This window comes from Dipodomys merriami, unplaced genomic scaffold (genome assembly GCF_024711535.1).
Source record: "Dipodomys merriami isolate MVZ:Mamm:240054 unplaced genomic scaffold, mDipMer1.0.p SCAF_408, whole genome shotgun sequence".
NCBI classification, from domain to species: domain Eukaryota; kingdom Metazoa; phylum Chordata; class Mammalia; order Rodentia; family Heteromyidae; genus Dipodomys; species Dipodomys merriami.
Window position 1 is genome coordinate 587,141 of NW_027205693.1, and position 14,728 is coordinate 601,868.

Genomic DNA, 14,728 nt, shown 5'->3' on the forward strand with positions numbered 1-14,728 from the left:
CTTTTCAATAGTATTTGGGCTGAGCTTTGGATAGTATAATTTTAGAGCTTAAGTATTTATGAAAGAAGATGATGTTGGAGAAATGGCGCTGTGGCTTAAGTGGTAGAGCACTAGCTTTGAGCACCCAGGCCCTGAGTTCAAGTCCCACATCCGACAAAAAAAAAAAAGATTGCATCCTAATTTTGGTGTTAGTTTTTCTGCCTCATCTCTAGTCTTTATTCCAGATCGTTGCTACCCAATATTGCCTTTAGCCACAGTTGTTTCTTTACATTGAAATGAACTAATATTTGTGAAGTTAAAAGTGAGCATCTTTTATGCAACTTTTGGGCAGGAAGGTGAGGGAGAAAATGGGACAAAGCAAAGGAAGGGATGACATTGTCCAAGAAATGAATTTGCTACCTGTCTTATGAAATAGTAACCCCTCTGTACAAGACCTTAATAAAAACAATAAAATTATATTAAAAAAAGAGTACTAGCTACGTTTTTATTTTTAAAGTCACAAAGACTTTTTTTTTGTCGGTCGTGGAGCTTGAACTCTAGGCCTAGTCGCTGTCCCTCAGCTCTTCAGCTCAAGGCAAGCACTCTTACTACTTGAGCCACAGCACCTTATGGACTTCCCTGTCCTGGCTGATTTTGAACCGTGATCGATCCTCAGATCTCAGCTTCCTGAATAGCTAGGATTACATGCATGAGCCACGTGCGCCTGGCTCCACAAAGACTTTTTAATTTTCACAAATAATAATCATCACTATCTTAATCTACATTACTTATGAAGTGTATGACCGATAACAATAACTTTTTTTTTCATTACAAATCGGGTGATATGTACATTTCTTTCCTTTTGCTTAGTATCAGCTGTTCCCTCTTTCTCTCTCATTCCCTTCCTCCCATCACCGCCTTTCAGTTGCTTAGTTTACTTTCATCAATGTCCAGTGCAGCTGATAGGCATTGGTTCACTGGCTACGTTTTAAGCACTTCATAGCATGGTCCTTGCTACTCTGTGTACATCTCCCATCATTGGAAGTCCTGTAGGCCCCTACTACTCTGGAGTTTTTAACTGCTACCTGGTGCTATGAAAGTAAATGTGAGAAGTTGAATGTGTCTTTAAAGGAAAAATAAAGAGGGGCTGGGAAGGTGGCTCAGTGGTAGAGCGCTTGCCTTGCATGCCTGAGCTCCTGGGTTCGATTCCTCAGCACCACATAAGCAAAAAGAAACCGGAAGTGGTGCTGTGGCTCAAGTGGTAGAGTGCTAACCTTGAGCTGAAGAGCTGAGGGACAGTGCCCAGGCCCAGAGTTCAGGCCCCACGACTGGACCCCTTCCCCCCCCCCCCAAAAAAAAAATAAAGAACATGGAATCTATGCTTCTTCAAATGCTAACAGCTTTAGCTTTCTCAGTTTAATGCTATTTGTTACGTTTGATCTACGATCACCAGTGCTGATCCAAAGCCCAGTTTCTAAGATCCCATATGTTTCCTTCCTTTTTCTCCCAGCGGCCCCTTTGCTGCTGTACGCAAACAGACGGGACTTGCGGCTGGTTGATGCCACACATGGCAAGGAGAATGCCACGGTTGTAGTTGGAGGCCTGGAGGACGCTGCTGCGGTGGACTTTGTGTTTGGCCAGGGCTTGATCTACTGGAGTGACGTCAGTGAGGAATCCATCAAGCGAACAGAACTGAACAAAACCGAGAGTGTACAGAGCGTTGTTGTGTCTGGATTACTGTCTCCTGATGGGCTGGCATGTGATTGGCTTGGGGAAAAATTATACTGGACAGATTCCGAAACTAACCGGATTGAAGTTTCTAACTTGGATGGATCTTTACGAAAAGTTTTATTTTGGCAAGAGTTGGATCAACCTAGAGCTATTGCCTTAGATCCTTCAAGTGGGTAAGTTTCCGTGCAGTGCACAGAGGTCACGGTACCTCCTTTTTCTGGTTTCTCTCTACTGGGAACTCCCCCCTTCCCTTTTCATCATTATCAGGAAGGAATTTTAGATTCTTGGGGCTTGGGGTCTCTTTGCCAAGTAGAGCAAGTAGAGTTGTATATGGAAAGTTATGTTTTGTTCTGCAGTACAGTATAGGTTTGTTTCTTCTTATAGCAGTTACACAATAGCCATGTTTATAGTTCTTGGTTTTCTTCATTTGTTTATTTTGTAATTATGAGAGGATAATTACAAGGGAAAGAAGGAATGAAGAGCTAACAAGAGTAGTGTTTGGTTGTTTAAAATGAAATAAGAAACTTGATCGTTTAGCATTATTATGTTTAATCATTTTGTAATAGTAATGTCTTTTATATCAAATGTTACTTTGATAATGTTGTTTTGAAATGTTACCTGATATATCTGCTGGTAAGAAGCTAACAATTCTTAGTTAACAACACCCTCTTTTTCCCCTTCCTGCCTTTCCTTTCCAGACTGGGGCTTGAACTCTGGGCTTTAGCTCTCATCTGGCTTTTCACATAATATTTGCCCTCTGAGAGTCACATGTTCAGTTCTGGCTGGTCAGTTGGAGGTAAAAGTTTTGACAGATTTGCCTGCCTATTTTGGCTTTGAACCAAGATCCTGAGATCTCAGCCTCCTGATTAGCTAAGATTATAGGTGTGTGAACACCTGTGCTTGGCAGAGGTCACTTTTTTTTTTTTTTGGCCAGTCCTGAGGTTTGAATTTTGGGCCTGGGCTCTGTTCCTGAACTCCTTTAGCTTAAGGCTAGCACTCTACCACTTGAGCTACAGGTCTGCTTCCAGCTTTTTTTTTTTGTCGGTCGTGGGGCTTGAACTCTGGGCCTGGGCGCTGTCCCTCAGCTCTTCAGCTCAAAGCGAGCGCTCTACCACTTGAGCTACAGCGCCACTTCCGGTTTTCTGGTGGTTTATTGGAGATAGGAGTCTCACAGTCTCTCCTGCCCGGGCTGGCTTTGAACCACGATCCTCAGATCTCAGCCTCCTGAGTAGCTAGGATTACAGGCGTGAGCCACCAGCGCCTGGCCAGCTTTTTTTGTGATTAATTGGAGATAAGAGTCTCTAGGAAGCCGAGCACCAGTGGCTCACGGCTGTAATCCTAGCTACTCCAGAGGCTAAGGTCTGAGGATCACCGTTCAAAGCCAGTCAGGGCAGGAAAGTCCTCGAAACTCTTATCTCCAAATAACCACCAAAAAACCAGAAGTGGCGCTGTGGCTCAAGTGGTAGAGCACAAGCCTTGAGCTGAAGAGCTGAGGGACAGTGCTCAGGCCCAGAGTTCAAACCCCACAACCGACCAAAAAAAGAGTCTCATGGACTTTCTGCCCAGGTTGACTTTGAACTACAGTCCTCAGATCTCAGCTTCCTGAATAGCTAGAATTACAGGCGTGAGTCACCAGTGCCTGGTGAGGTCATTTTTTTAAACTACCCTTTTGGAGCTAAAAGTTTTTGTGTCATATCAAATAAGTTAGAAACCTAACCTTCTGGGAGGACAGTCTTGTATTTACAAAACTTTGGCCTAGGCCAAGACAATAAATAACTTCTCTACCAATTCATATTGATGTGAACGTGCAGATACCTCAATGTATGTAAACTTTCTTTCTGCTTCTTGGATGTCTGTGTTTTGCATACAAGTCTTGGGTCTGACATCGTTCTTCTGTGTGCTACATGAAGCCTTGTCGTTCCTGCCTCACCACTGGACCAGAAAGTCCCTCAGCTGCAGAGCCCTCTGCAGAGCTAGGGACACACCCAGTCCATCATGTTCTGCCTTTTACACTCCTGTTCATTTTCGGGCTCAGAAGAGTTCTTTTCTTCTCTGTACTAGTACCAGGGCCTTGCACTCTTGGCTTTCTTGCTTGTGGCTGTCCTTGTACCCCTTGAGCCATGCCTCCATTCTACCCTCTACTTTCTGGATGCCTCAGATCTACAGAATGAAAGTATATGTGCAAATCAAGTAAGACGTCTAAGTTGTTGTTCTTGGTGTTTCTAAAAGGGAGATTTTCTGGTTATCTTGTTACCAAATTACCAGAAATTGGAATTTTACCTTTGATGTTCTGTCTGTCCATTTATTTATTTATTTTTCCTGTTTTTTTTAAAAATTATTTTTTAAATTTTTAATTTTTTTTCTTCTGTCCTTGTTGGGGTACATGTATCTATCTGGTAAGGGGCATGGTTCAGTATTACCAATGTGCATATTAATAACTTAATTATAGATAGGATTGTATAAGTAGCTTCAAAAATTGTGAAGTGAGTTATTTAGATCATTTTGTTTTTATTGTTCAATTCTAAGTATTGTGTTAGTCACCTTTATGTGTAATTATATCTTGTAAAGGAATTCATCCCTTCAGTCTTGTTTATTGAAACAGGACATTTCTGAATATTTTCAGTATGAGAAACCTGGACTCAGATTGAGTGGGTATGCTAAATTAGGGACTTGTGTTTACTGTTTTATTCTTACCTAATCATAGAAATTATGTTTTGTGTTATAAAAATTTATATAGCATAAACATGTATAAAATTTATATAGAATAGGCTGGGCGCAGGTGGCTCACTCCTGTAATCCTAGCTACTCAGGAGGCTGAGATCTGAGGATAGCAGTTCAAAGTCAGCTGGGGCAGGAAAGATAGAAAGACTCTTACTCCAATAAGCCACTCAGAAAACTGGAAGTGGTACTGTGGCTCAAATGCTAGGGTGCTAGCCTTGAGCTGAAGAGCTGAGGGACAGTGCCCAGGCCCAGAGTTCAAGCCCAATGGCAGACAAAAAAAAAATTATATAAAATAAAACGTGTATAAAGTGGTTCATTGTTAATCTGATTGTCAGTTTGAGGTATTTTTTTTTTTTTACTTTCCTATTAAAACAGTTTTTGCAAAGTTAATGCTTACTTGCTTTATTTCCCTTGCAGTTGAAATGAAGCCTATCTTCTACCCCTCACTCCATTTAAAAATTATTTTCCAGAAAACATTACAGATGAATATTAGGCCAGACACAGCAATAAAATTACATTCATACGGACACTAGTGAACAGCTTATAACAAGCTGGTGTTGGTTTCCATAATTTTTGATGAATAGCAGATGTGCATACTATTGCAAAATGTAGCTATAACCACATAGATTTAATTCTTCAGTATAACCAAACATACTTATCCTCTCAATTCAGAGCCAGAATTGACCCTGTTGAAGCCAAAATAAATTAGGGGCCAAGTAAACTACATAATTGGAAAGTTAGTAATGCCTGTTGATGAAGAGAGACTTCTGCTCTGTAAGTCTATAGTCTAGCTTTTGAGAAGCAAAGAGAGGTATTTGTCAGATACAGTAAAGGTGGTCTTAAAAATAATGTTGCTGGGGCTGGGAATATAGCTCATTGGTAGAGTGTTCCCCTAGCATGCATGAAGCCCTGGGTTCAATTCCTCACTACCACATAAACAGAAAAGTCTGGAAGTGGTCCTGTGGCTCCAGTGGTAGAGCATTAGCCTTAGCAAAAGCAGCTCAAGGACAGTGCTTAGGCCCTGAGTTCAAGTCCCAGGAATGGCAAGCAAAACGTTGCATGATAAAAAGCCTCACAGAATAGATTATTCAACTAGTTGAATTTTAACTTTAAGTATTTCTAAGTGACTGTAGATTCTTGGTGTGTGTGTGTGTGTGTGTGTGTGTGTGTGTGTGTGTGTGTGTGTGTGTGTGTGTGTGTGTGTGTGTGTGTGTGTGTGTGTGTGTGTGTGTGTGTGTGTGTCTGTGTGTCTGTGTGTGTGTGTGTCTGTGTGTCTGTGTGTCTGTGTGTGTCTGTGTGTCTGTGTCTGTGTCTGTCTGTGTCTGTGTCTGTGTGTGTGTGTCTCTGTGTGTGTGTGTGTGTGTGTTGGTCATGGGGTTTGAACTCTGGTCCTGGGCCCTGTCCCTGAGCTCTTCAGCTCAAGCCACAGCACCACTTGCAGTTTTTGAGTGCTTTATTGGAGATAGGAGTCTCATGGGCTTTCCTGCCTGGGCTGGCTTTGAACTGTGAACCTCAGATCTCAGCCTCCTGAGTAGCTAGGATTATAGGCATGTGCCCTGCTTAAGTGACTAGGTTCTTTTGCAAGATTAAGTTACAAAAGAAAAAAAATAAAACAGCCAATAGGGCACCAGTGGCTCACACTTGTAATCCTAGCTATTCAGGAGGCTGAGATGAAGGATTACACTTTGAAGCCAGCCCTGGCAGGAAATTTTTTTGTCACTTGTGGGACTTGAACTCAGGTCCTGGGCACTATCTCTGAGCTCTTTTGCTCAAGGCTAGTGCTCTGCCATGTGGAGCCACAGCGCCACTTCCAGCTTTTTCTGCTTATGTGGTACTGAGGAATCGAACCTGGGGCTTCATGAATGCTAGGCAAGCACTCTGCCATTAAGCCACCTTCCCCGCCCTTCATATTCTCTAGTTGGTAGTTTTTTTGATAGTACTGCTTTCTGTAGAAGTCCAGTTACCACATGAAACAGTAATATAAACCAGATAAAAAGTTACGCAGAATGGTTGGCAGGGGCACAGGCCAGTCTCAGTATTGGAGGGGAGACAAGGAGAGGAAGGTAGAAAGGTTGAGGACAGGGTCAACTCACATTTAGATTAGTATGGAAACAGTATATTTCATTCATGAACCTCAAAGTGATGAAAACCAAAGGTCTCTGCCAGGCACTAGGGGCTCATACCTGTCATCTCAGCTACTCCGGAGGCTGAGATCTGAGGATCACAGTTCAAAGCCAGCCAGGGGCAGGAAAGTCCAAGAGACTCTTATCTCCAATAAACTACTTAGAAAAATCGGAGGTGGAGCTGTGGCTCAAGTGTTAGAGCCCTCGCCTTGAGTACAAAGAGGCTCGGGGACCACTCCTAGGTTCTGAATTCAAGCCCCAGGACCAGCAAAAGAAAAAAGGAAAAAAAAAATAAAAAAAGGTCTCAGCCCCAGAATTACTACACATTTTAACATTGAAATAGGAATAATAGAAATATATATTACTGTTAATATTTTCTGTGTTTTATCTCAGAAGTGTTGTAAGTTTTGTCAGATTGTCAGTATCAGGGGTTGGATCCACTGCACATATAGTTTAATGACCTCTGAGAGTATGGGAGATTCATATTGATGTGAACGTGCAGATACCTCAATGTATTTTACAATATTTGTAATTTTATTTAGTTATTGTTAAGTGGATATGTGTATTCCTCCCTTATCCCTCATTTCCAAAGAGAAACACAGCCACAGAATTTCAGTGTAGCTAATACTTGTATCTAATTTTCAGTTAGACACTTGGTTTGTGGCAAAGACTTCTTATGTAGTCATTTCCAAGTCATTCTGGGAGGCTGAGAAGTAATGGACACACAGGAGTGCCTTGGAATGTTTGTGTCTTTTTTTCCCCTTGGGAAATTAGAAAGGCTTAAGATGAAATAGAGAGGAATGTCTGAAGAGACTTAGAGCATCTTCGTGATTGTTAATGGCATGTGGATGGATCATGTCTGGGAGAAGGGCTTAAATATTTTATTTTGGTATTGGACTATGTCATCTGTAATTTTGGGTTTAGAAAACAGAGTGGAATATGATGGAGACCTAATTGGTGGTTTTCTGAATTGATATAGGAGCATTTTTTGTCAAATGCTTTGTAGACACCTAGAAATATTCCCTACTGTGTTTCAGAGTTTCATATATGACCTCTGTTCCTACTTGTCTCAGTATTACAATAGGTCTATAAGGAAAGATAATACTTTGATTTTATTCTGTTGTTACAGTGGGAGTTTTGATTCAGGAGTTGTGGGGTAAAGGTTGGAATTTTGCTCTAGTTGTAGGTCTAAGGACCATACTTGGGAGTAACACAGTAGGTCTAACCATGGGCAGGTAGATTTTTTGGTATAATGCCTGTTTAAATAGTAAATATTTTGGTAGTAAATACTGAAATAGCAGACCCCTCCCCCTTTCCTCACTTCCTCCCTCCTTTCCTTTTCCCACTCCCTCTCCCTTCCCCCCCCCCCCCCCCCTTCCTGGATCTAGCTTGACTTTCTTGCTCATCATTAACCCTACCCTTTGACCACATCCCCAGTCTGGAATTTTGCTGATTATTTTGGAGATAGAGTCTTACAAAATTTCCTGCCTGGTCTGGCTTTGAACTGCCATCCTCCAGGTTTTAGCTCCCTAGTAGCTAGGATTACAAGTGTGAGCCACCTGTGCCTGGCTTCTTTTTTTACTAGCATATAGCTGAAATCTTTGGCTTGATTTCAATTCCTTATAGCAGTTTGTTCTTTACAAAGGCTCATAGTGCTTTCTGTAATTATATATATAGTCAAGGGTCATGAGAAAGGTATTGGTCCATGATTTTGTTGTTTCCCAAGCCTTAGCGTTTACTTGCACAAAATGTTCATGTGTCTGAAAAGCCTTCACTTTGCTGCTCTTTTCTTCCTATGGTGTATAGTTTCAGGTTGCAGATGGTTTCTTTTATGTTGTGCTACTATTCTACCATTCATTAGCTCTCTCTGTTATTGAAGTACAGTAGTCTCGCCTTACTCCTGAGGTTTTGCTTTCTACTGTTTTGGTTAACTCATGACACCCATAGACTGGAAAATACTGAATGGAAAATTCATCTACTGAAAGTCTCTGAATGGATCTCCTGCAGACAAAGCCAGGCCCGGGGGGTGGGGGGGGGAAGGGGGTGTGTGTGTGGGGGGGTTGTAGAGAGCTACTGTAACCGGTGTTCTTACTAAATCTTTGTTTCTTGTACTTGGGTTTTGCTGGGTTTCTTCCTTCTGTAAGCTGAATTATTCACAGAACTGATAATTCAGTTCTAGAAAATTCTCTTCAAGTATTGTCTTTGCTGCATCCTTCTGGAACTCTTGGCACCCCCTCCCCCATACTTAGGACCTGGGTACACTGTCCCTGAGCCATTTTTGTGCTCAAGGTTAGCGCTTTACCACTTGAGTCACAGCACCACTTCCAGCTTTCTCTGAGTAGTTAATTGGAGTCAAAAATCTCATGGACTTTTCTGATGGCTGGCTTGGAGCCGAGATCCTCCGATCTCAGCCTCCTGAGTAGGATTTGCATCTTGAGTATGTTTCTTTTTTTTTTTTTTTTTTTTTTGTCGGCCGTGGGGCTTGAACTCTGGGCCTGGGCGCTGTCCCTCAGCTCTTCAGCTCAAGGCGAGCGCTCTACCACTTGAGCTACAGCGCCACTTCCGGTTTTCTGGTGGTTTATTGGAGATAGGAGTCTCACGGTCTCTCCTGCCCGGGCTGGCTTTGAACTGCGATCCTCAGATCTCAGCCTCCAGAGTAGCTAGGATTACAGGCGTGAGCCACCAGCGCCCGGCTTTGAGTATGTTTCTTTGTTGTACAGTGTCACTTCTTCTTTGTTGTTCCTTAGTCTCTCTTCCCATCCCTGCCCATAAGTCACACAGTCGATTTTCTGCATTGTGTAGACTGATCAGCATAATCGTATTTGTTCACCCTTCCTCCCTCCCTCCTTTCCTTTCTGTGCCCCCCCCCCCTTTTCTGGAACTCCTAACTAGACATTCATTTTTCTTTCGGTTGTGTTTTTGAAGTTTGAACTCAGGGCCTTGTACTTGCTAGGTAGTAGGGGTTCTACCACTGGAGCCATGATCTAGCCTTTGTGCTTTAGTTTTCATGTTATTTCGTTACTTTTCACTATGGGTTTCCCCTTATCTAGCTGGGATTATAGGTGTGCATCATGAGGCCAAGCCCATTTGTTGAGATAGGAGTCTTACTGTTTTTTTGGTCGGTTGTTGAGATAGGAGTCTTATTTTTTTTTTTGGTCGGTTGTTGAGATAGGAGTCTTACTTTTTTTTTGGTCGGTTGTGGGGCCTGAATCTGGGCCTGGGCACTGTCCCTCAGCTCTTCAGCTCAAGGCTAGTGCTCTACTACTTGAGCCACAGCGCCACTTCTGGCTTTTTCTGCTTATGTGGTGCTGAGGAATCAAACCCAGGGCCTCATGCATGCAAGGTAAGCACCCTACCACTAGCCACCTTCCCAGCCCACTTTTTTTGTTGTTATTGGTCTTGGGACTTGAACTCTGGGCCTGGGCACTGTCCTTCAGCTCTTCAGCTCAAGGCTGGTGCTCTACCACTTGAACCATAGCTTCTGGTTTTCTGGTAGTTCCTTAGAGATAAGAGTCTCACTGACTTTCCTGCCTGGGTTGGCTTTGAACTTTGATCATCAGATCTCAGCCTTCTGAGTAGCTGGGATGACAGGCATGAGCCACCAGCGCCCGGCCAGGAGTCTTATTTTTGCCACTATAGGTCTTGAACTCCGATCCTCAAGTACAATTCCTGGGTAGTTGGGACTTCAGGTGTGAGCCGTGGCCTCTTTTTCTTAACTCTTACTTAACATGGCTTTTAACTTCCTTTTATGAATCTATTTCTTTTTTGAATTTAGCACTAACCAGATTAACCAAAATTATCCTTATGTAGTCTGTCTCGGTGTGTGTCTTCTTTGTAGTTTACTGAGAGAGTTCATATTGAGATTTCTGGCCACATGTTGATTCTTTCATCAAAGAGAATCCTAGGTTATAAGCTGATAAATGAAGTCACTGGGAATGGAGTAGCTTCCTTCATTGTACATTATCTCTGAATTTTTTCTTTCTTAAATTCTTTTTGTGCTCAATATCCACTTTAATGTTCTACAAGTGCTGACATGTGTTTAAAATCGTGCTTTTATACTTTGTCTCACATTTTTAGGAGTTGTGTAGTAGAGGTCTTAGCATCTGCCACGATGTGAAAAACACACTTTTGCTTTCACCCCCTCTCCCAGTATTTAATAGAATATTTCTTTCATTTATGAATTTTTATTTTGCTGAGAAGAGTATATTAAAGCAGCTTTTTCTCCTGTTGTTTTTCTTTCTTTCTTTTTTTTCCTGGCTGGTCATGGGGCTTGAACTCTGGGCCTCGGCACTGTCCCTGAGCTCTTCAGCTCAAGGTTAGTGCTCTACCACTTGAGCCACAGCAACAATTCTGGTTTTCTTGTGGTTAATTGGAGATAAGAGTCTCATGGACTTTCCTGCTCTGGCTGGCTTTGAATAGCAATCCTCAGATCTCAGCCTCCTGAGTAGCTAGGATTACACCAGCTCCTTGCTTTAGTTTAATTTTATACTTAGAGAAAGGTAAAAGAGCCGGGTGCCGGTAGCTCACACCTGTAATCTTAGCTACTCAGGAGGCTGAGATCTGAGAATTGAGGTTCATAGCCAGCCTGGGCGGAAAAGTCTGTGAGACTCTTACCCCAATAAACCACTCAGAAAACTGGAAGTGGCGCTGTTGCTCAAGAGGTAGAGCACTCACCTTGAGCTGAGGGACAGCACCCAGGCCCAGAGTTCAAGCCCCACGCCCGCCCCACCTCCCCCCCCCCAAAAAAAAAAAAAAGGTAAAAGATAAGCAAAACCAAGTCATGCTTGCAGACTGACTAGTCATAGAACATTCCCTGTGCAGTTGGTTCCCCATGAGCTGATTACTGCCTTTTTTGCCTCATAATTAATTTTTTAAAAGTTGTTTTGGTGTTGTGAAGTGGGGTGAGATTCCCCTCTATATGGTATGTTTTTAATTTGACAGACTTGGGCCAAGGAGACAGGATTAGAAATCCATTCCTGCTATTATCCTATTCCTATTATCTTTCTCAGCTGTTCAGCTGTTCCAAGTCTACTCTGTGGGTGTCACGTGACTGTCCTTTCCTCTTTCACATCTTTCCAGTTTGGTAGGTTATTAGATGTTACCCAAACACATCACTCAGTTATGTAAATCTCTTTTTATTTGGTCCGTCATGGGGCTTGAACTCTGGGCTTGGGTGCTGTCCCTTCACTCTTCAGCTCAAGGCAAGCATTCTACTGCTTGAGCCACAGCCCCACTTCTGGTTTTCTGAGTGGTTTATTGAAGATAGAGTCTCCCAGACTTTCCTGCCTGGGCTGGCTTTGAGCTGAGATCCTCAGATCTCAGCCTCCTGAGTAGCTAGGATTACAGGCATGAGCCACGCATGCCTGGCAGTTATGTAAATCTTGCTTGTGTTTTCCTCTATCTAATGTTGGAAGAATGAATGAGATACAATGATGAGTATAAAGGAATAAAATTACAGAAGGAAAAACTTGTAAGCAAAATTAGCACAGCAAATAGTCTGTTGTTCCCTGATGTTTTAAAATACTAAGATCATAATTCAAATGTCTCAGTATTTGGCTCTTAAGTTTTGCAGATTACAACATCAAAGTGTAGCTATTTTAAGTCACTAGCCTAAAGTTAGGCAAAGAGCCATTCTTCCACGTATCAGGTATTTCCATTAATTATTTTGCACTGTATTTACTGGAGCTTAAAATTTAGTTGGAAGAATAGTAGACACAGTTCTTACAGGACAACCCCAAGTAAGCATAGAGGAAGCAGGATTGGGCTCTTGAGGTCCTGTTCCTGAATGAATTAATTAATCTTGAAGGTGAATTGGTTAGTAAAGAATGATTTTGAAGATTAGATGTAATGACTTTCGAATGGAGAAAAAGAAAGGCATGAAGGCTTTGAAGAGAACAATGTATGTTGAGATAATTAAGTTGCATTTGAGTAGAGCTGTGCTTCAAGTGTTAGGCTACCAGCCTTGGAACAAAGAAGTTAAGGGACAGCACCCACCCAGTCCCTGAGTTCAAGCCCAATACTGCTACCAAAAAAAAAAAAAAAAAAAAAAAAAGAGTTGCATTTGGAAGCCAGCAATTGATTTGGAGAATAGGATTCAAATGTGGTTGTGTGGGTTTGGGGTTGACTGTTTGGTAGTGGTCCTTAATATGTTGATCTACAGCTTAAATTTGCTTTGGATAGAAGAGAAGGAATTCCCACAGCTTTTAAATTAGATGGGATTCACATTCCACAAACCACAAAATTCATTTTTGATTTTTTTTTTTTTGATACCGGGTATGTCTGTTCTTGAGCTTGTGATTCTCCTGCCTTAGCCCCCTGTCTTCTCATTTGTGTCAGGCAAAGTGTGGTCTTCAGATGGCATACTAATGTGTTCACCTTTGCAGCTGAAACTTCAGTCCCTTGTGTTACTGAGTCATGGGAAATGGGCAGGGCTGTGGCCCTTTAATAGCATTTAGCAATGTTAAATGTAGAAGACATTATTAGTCTTGCAGTTACGGCATGTGCTTCTTGGACTAGAAAACTTCAACGTGTTTTGACTCAACAGACTCTTAGCTACATTTATTTTATTTTTAATTTTTTTCTTCCTGTCCTGGGTGAACTCAGGGCCTAGGCACTGTCTCTGAGCTTCTTTTGCTCAAGGCTGGCACTCTACCACTTGAGCCACAGCTCCATTTCCAGATTTTTCTGAATAGTTTATTGGAGATAAAAGTCTTATGGAGTAGCCGGGTGCTGGTGGCTCACGCCTGTAATCCTAGCTACTCAGGAGGCTGAGATCTGAGGATCGCGGTTCAAAGCCAGCCCGGGCAGGAGAGACCATGAGACTCCTATCTCCAATAAACCACCAGAAAACCGGAAGTGGCGCTGTAGCTCAAGTGGTAGAGCGCTCGCCTTGAGCTGAAGAGCTGAGGGACAGTGCCCAGGCCCAGAGTTCAAGCCCCACAACCGCCAAAAAAAAAAAAAAAAAAAAAAGTCTTATGGAGTTTCCTGCCCAGGCTGGCTTTGAACCATGATCCTCATATCTCTGCATAGCTAGGATTACTGGACTGAGCCACCGGTACCTGGCTCTTTGGTATACTTAAGTTCTTTTTTCTTTAAAGTCTAAGTGATTATTCTCAAAATAATGCCTCAGATAGACCAGGTGCGATGGCTCATGCCTATAATCTCAGCTACTCAGGAGGCAGAGATCAGTTATAGAGTTGTTTGTTCCTGCATCACCGTATCTTCACTAATAGATATTCTCAAACACCTCAGGCTCCCAAATGTTTCCCCATTTTCCTTTGGATCTGTTAGGAGATTGAGGAATGTTTTGAAAATTGGCAGTTTCAAGTTTCTGGCCTATGTTCAGAGTGTAGCTTGCCAGTTTCTCTCTGGTGTCACTTGAGAAGGAGCAGCCTGTACACGCACATGAGCTTTCTGACCACCAAGGAACCACCAAGGGTGCATATCCACTTAGCAGGCTTGCAGGCTGTCCCTTCTAGGACCTTCTGTCACATTCCTGGCCAACACACCATTCTGTTGCCTGCCCTAGCCAGCACTCCTGATGGTTTTGACATTGGTAGGCATATGTTTTTCCACAGGCCTGCTTTTGCAGGGCAGAGCAGCCGCCATGTCTGCCCTGTATAGAACTTCTGGGCTTCAATTCTTGTTGATGTGGACGGGATGCTTAGATGCCAATGTTTTTCATGAGATTTTGTAGATTATTTGGAGGAAATGTTTCTTCTAAAGGAAGTTTTTTTTTTTTTTTAACAGACTGTCAGTTTAATCTTTTTTTTGTGCTGGTACTTGGGCTTGAATTCAAGCCCTTGAACTTGAACTATCAGTTGGCCTTTTGGCTCAAGTCTTGTATTTTACCCTTGAGCGACAGCTCTACCTCTGGCTTTTTGGCGGTTAATTGGAGGTAAGGGTCTCATGGACTTTTACTGCTTGGGCTAGCTTGGAACTATAGTCCATAGATCTCAGTCTCCTGATTAGCTCAGATTACAGGTGTGAGCCAACAGTGCCTGGCTTTTTTGGGGGAGAGGGGTAGGGGTCGAGGGGAGTTCTCACTATATATAGCTCAGCCTAGTTTCTAACTTGAGTTCTAACCTGAGGTCCTTTGCCTTCCTTGTGCTGGGATTATGGGCATGTACCTCCATGTCTGGGATTTTTTCATTATTTTTAAAGGTGAAGACTTG

At 42.5% G+C, this 14,728-nt stretch overlaps 1 protein-coding gene across 2 annotated transcripts in view; it reads left to right on the forward strand.

Moving 5' to 3' along the window:
• Window positions 1–14,728, forward strand: part of LOC138806777 (low-density lipoprotein receptor-related protein 6) — a 90,572-nt gene that overhangs the window by 3,214 nt on the left and 72,630 nt on the right. For both annotated transcript variants that reach the window (XM_069992130.1, XM_069992129.1), the window contains exon 2: window positions 1,490–1,883. In XM_069992130.1, the coding sequence (XP_069848231.1) occupies window positions 1,490–1,883 (394 nt within the window). The remainder of the gene's footprint in view (window positions 1–1,489; window positions 1,884–14,728) is intronic.